The 4,996-nt window shown below is 42.8% G+C and overlaps 1 protein-coding gene across 2 annotated transcripts in view; it reads left to right on the forward strand.

The window, feature by feature from the left end:
- Window positions 1-4,996, forward strand: part of LAPTM4B (lysosomal protein transmembrane 4 beta) — a 107,597-nt gene that overhangs the window by 29,497 nt on the left and 73,104 nt on the right. For both annotated transcript variants that reach the window (XR_002103848.1, XM_019550943.1), the window contains exon 2: window positions 2,040-2,151. Coding sequence is in view for 1 of the 2 variants with exons in the window: in XM_019550943.1 (XP_019406488.1) it covers window positions 2,040-2,151 (112 nt within the window). In the remaining variant the exon portion in view is untranslated. The remainder of the gene's footprint in view (window positions 1-2,039; window positions 2,152-4,996) is intronic.

Below are 4,996 nucleotides of genomic sequence, written 5' to 3' on the forward strand. Positions count from 1 at the left end.
CCATGTTGGTCTAAGGACATGGGCAGGCAAGATTCTTTGAGTAGATGTAATATCTTTTATTAGACCAACTGAGTAGTTGGGAAAGTGTTCTTAGCAAGCTTTTGGGTGCAGTCACCCCTTTTCAGGTATAGCTGGCTGCTTCTAGCCTTTTTAGGTGTCATTGTTTCTGTTATTTTTCTCAATCTACATTTAAGGAGGAGGGTGTAACCTTTGAATTAATACTGAAAGGTTGACTGCAGTTATCCATATTTTATTTTCTTGGGATTGGATTACTGTAATGTGACCTACATAGAGCCACATCTGAAATCTATTCAGAAGTTCAGCCAGTGCCCAATACAGTAAGGAGTTGTTTAATGTTCCTTCACATCAGTAACCAATTGCCTATACCAGGTGCGACTAATTGTCCATGGGGTGACCAATTGCCCAGGGGTGGCCAATTGCCCATGGGGTTTCTGGAGGGGGATGGGAATTTGGGGCAGGGTGAGCAGGTGTGGGGCCTGCTGCTAAAATCTTGGGCATCCAGTCCTATTGGGGCATGGAATGGCAAGCAATGGCTCTGTTAATCCCTGGGGTTTTCTGAGCCAGCACACCTGTGTCTGGATCTGGCCTTCAAGGAGCCAAATGGCATAACTAGGTCAGGGTGATGAGCAGAATATAAGAACTGATGTAGAGGAGATGCTTGCTGAAGTCAGTGGAGAGAGTTTCATGGACTTCAGTAGGTCCTGGATCAGGCAATACATTCGTATAGAAGCACAGGGAGTTGTGGCATCATATATGAAATCTAAATATGTCCAGATGAAGAAGAAAACAGAGAGCTATCTAATGGTAATCTGTAAATCTTCCTGCATACATCTATACAAGAGGATGATGACTGTGTACTTTAAAAAAAAAAAGCAGCACTAAGCAGCAGACATTTAAAATTTTTGATCCCTTGCTTAATTTTCAGCCTGTTCAATTTTAAATTCCTCTCTTGACTAACACATTTCTTTCTAGAAGCTTTCTTTTCTCCATCTGTAGAAGAGTAAAAAGGAAATAATTGAATGATAAGGTATTTTAAAAATAACTGGAAAATGTAAGTTGTTGGCAGTTTTGGCAATTCTGTTTTTTGTAATGTTTTGCCTTCCTTACTTTGAACCCAGTTTTATGCCCTTACATTCACAAGTAGCACTTTTCATTTGAAAATGGTATTCAGGAACTCCTTATTATGAGTAAAGGTGTCACAATCTGGCACTTTGTACTCCTTATAATCTTCTAATTCTTGGTCTTTCATACCCTGCATACAAGCATGTTTTACTGTCCATAGCTTGTTCCATTCTTTACCCAGTCTCCTTCTGTTGTGGCACCAACTTCTGTTTGTTCTCTCGCACATCCAACTCCTTAGCATGTGTGAATTTCTCTCTCTGCATAGGATTATTTGCTGTCAGTAACCTATTCATCCTGGGCCTCCATTTCTTCCAGTTCAGCAGCTTGTATGAATTGGCTCTGATAATAAACTCTCTTGAAATTCCACTGCTTCCAGCAAGCCAGTACATCTTCAGCCATCTAGCAACTCACTTGGAAGTGATCTCATCAGTTTCAGCTCATCATCATTCTCCAGATTGTGAATGGAGAATAGTAATTTATTACTGACTTTTTAAAAACATAACTTTAATTCTTGGAACTGAATGAACTATAGATAGATGCTTATCATATTCTATAATAATAAAAACAGGTTTTTTTTAGATGGACCAAGTGACCTTGTCAGGGGTGATTTGTTTGGCTTTGTTGCTGTAGTTTTTATGACTGGTTTCTTTTGTGGGGGGAAGAAATAAAGAAGAAAGGGTGTGCTTTGTTTCATTATCCTAGAATCTGGGACTGGTACAAAGTAAACCTACAGTTTATTCATATAGGGAGAAAGTAATTATAGTAGCAATTGAATGCTACGAATTTTGCAGTAGGCTTCTGCGGTGATTGCCTTAAATGCTGTTAATGTATCTGACTGTAGAGAAGTTTCATTAAGCAATTACACATCCTGACCTTTCCTTTTTTCTGTTCCGTAGATCATCAATTCAGTGGTACTGCTGATTCTCCTGAGTGCCCTGACTGATCCTGACCAGTACCACTTAACAAGTGTTGAATTAGGAGGAGAATTTGAATTCATGGATGATGCCAGTAAGTACAAAACATTTAATTGTTAGCATTCATCAGTTATTAATAATTTATTTTCATGAAGCGGCTGTGTTTTAGGCAAGTATTTTAATAGTGATGTCTCCTAAGTACTGCTTCAATGCCATATTCCAGCAATTATACTTTCATTGTGAACAGCATAACTACAACACAAAAGTACCCCCCAAATTGAAGCCTGCTGGTTACTCTTTCAGCAATCTCATCTAATTGACCATTAACTGAAGAGTCACACAGACTGAGCTCCCCTTCACATCTAAAACAAAATTGAAATGGTACTGAGACCTAATTTCCAGGCTATGTGTGGAAAAGCTTGCAGTACCATTGGCTGTGATGTAGCTGTTCAGAACATAAAGAGAGAATTAGAGTCCATAGGTAGGAACTTACTCAAATCCATCATGGGTGCAGCAGGGGAAGGGGGGCTGCCAGCACAAAGGGCAGCCCAGCAGGGGTGCCCCTTCCCCTCACAGCTGATTGGCTAAGAGGGCTGCCTGTCATGTGACTCCTCCCCTCTACCAGTGGTGGCAAGAAGTGCAGCTGCCTGATAGGCAGCCTTTTCAGCTAGTCAGTGGCAAGAGGCAGGGTCATATGACAGACAGCTTTTGCAACCAATCAGCTGTAAGGGGTGGGCCACCAGGGCCTCTTGGCCAACCGGGGACATGGGTAGCTGCCTTAATAAGCCCATGAAACTTACAGCTGGTCCCACAATCCACCCATGAAATCAGCCAGCTGCCTTCTCAATTTAGAATAGACTGCTATCCATAGGGTTTCAATACAGCATGTTAATTAATGTTGAAACACAGCTAAATTAAAACAATATGAATGCTATCGATTCTGAAATCATACACCTACCTAATACCACACTTTTTTGCAAACCAACTTCTAAATGAGAGGTAGACCTTGTTTTTAGAAGGTAGAATGTAGAGAAAAGATTTTTCCAGAGTCATGGCTGACTGTGTGACTTGGGGCTTTGTTACACCTTACACTCTGAACCACACAAATGTTGATCGGTGTTAGTGCTAGCCTGAGTTTGGAGCAGTCACAAACTGCCATGAGGCCAGCATGGGCCTGGAGGACCAAAAGGTAAGAATACCCCTCTCCCATTCCAGGTTTCCCCACTGCCCTTCCCCTGCGCTCCCCTACTTACTGGTGGCTGCCATGCTGTCTGTCTCAGCGGAAGGGTTAACCTGCCTATCCCATTGCTGTCAGGCTGATGCCCTTCTCTGGGCTGAGCCTTCCCAGAGGGCAGCGGCAGCAGCAGCCAAGCAGGCAGGTTAACCTTTCCCTGCCTGCTCCCTGGGACAGGCAGTGTGAGCAGCCATAAATAAGCAGGTGTAGGGTGCAGTGAAGAGGGATCTGAGGTGCTGGGGTGAGTGAAGGAGGCAGTGGGTTCAATCTGGGCTTGTGGGGTGTTTACATTGATGTGTATGTAGCCTAGAGTGGCTACACTTTAGTGTAATCCAAACTGGATAACACAGATCAGAGATAATCCTGCCTTGGATTGGTGTAACTTTAAGCTGCATAACAAGTGCTTAAAACTAGTTTCTGGTATTAGTGTGAAGACAATCCAGATGTTAAGAGCTCCAGGAGCCACTCAAGATTACAGTGTAATAAGGCCCAGAGTACATCCCCCTGGAAACAGAATGTCCAGGAAGTGTGGCAATCCAGGAGAGAGTCTAGGGAAGGCATCAGGAACTTCCTGGTTTGTCAGGACAGCTACAAAACTAGGCCCTACACACTTGCAAGCATGGTACAATTTACTTCCTTACTGTAAATTAGTTCTTTATTTAAGTTCCTGTCAATAATAAAGTGTTGTTTCTACAACACAAGCCTCATCAAGATACTACAGTCTGCATGCAGTAGTTCACTTGCTGTGAGTCAGCTCAATTGCTCCTTCTGGTACAAGCTTCAGTGCTCAGCCAGTAGCAACTATGGCTGTGGAAGGGTTAACACAGAACCCTGCCCCTTCTCCAGAGAGAAACAAGAGCCATCATGGCAGCCACTAAAGGACAGTATTGGCCTGCTTCTGTTCCTCTCTGTTTCTATTCCAGTGAAAAAATATCAGCATCCCCATTTAAAGATATGGACCTGAACTTTTGTGGGGTTGATTTGGGGAACTTGTTATGTGGTATGAAAGCAAATATGCACATATTTATGCACATGTACCCATATAGTGTAATTTGTATATGTATATTGTAATGGATACATATGGAGCCATGTTTGCATAATGCATCTAAAAGTCCTCAGATACTTTCCATATGACCATAATATCTAACAGATGGCACATAATTAATTTATTAGGTGTAACACTGGGCTGCCATTGTCTCCCAGTAAAGGCTTTAGCAAAATTTCCATGGAATTCTACAAAAGTAGGATCCAAATCCATGTCTCTTACCAAACCTTCTATATATTCATGACGGAAAACTTTTTCCCCTTCTATTAATATTGGGGCGAGGGGGAGGTTCTTGCTGATTTTAAAATAATTGGTGCAAAATCTTTTTACCTTCATTGATATATATTAGGGTTGTGTGAAACTTTGGGTGCTGATTTGATTCAGAGGAGATTCGGCCTAATTCGGTAACCGAATCTCTGAATCCAAATTGAATTGGAAGACCAATAAAAAGGTCTGATTCGATTCGGAAAAGATTTGAAGAGCTTTGGAGATTTGGGCAGTCCCCACTCACTGCCACATGGAGCTGGTCCTGGACTCCATGCCTGTAAGGGGGTGGAGGAGGGAGCTGGGGGGAGGGAGGGGACCATGGGGTGACCCCTGCTAGGCTGCATCTCCTGCCTGCTTTCCCGGCCCCCCTGTGTGCCCTCTGACCCCCACCTT

Source organism: Crocodylus porosus, unplaced genomic scaffold (genome assembly GCF_001723895.1).
Source record: "Crocodylus porosus isolate Cpor-Errol unplaced genomic scaffold, CroPor_comp1, whole genome shotgun sequence".
Classification (NCBI taxonomy): domain Eukaryota; kingdom Metazoa; phylum Chordata; order Crocodylia; family Crocodylidae; genus Crocodylus; species Crocodylus porosus.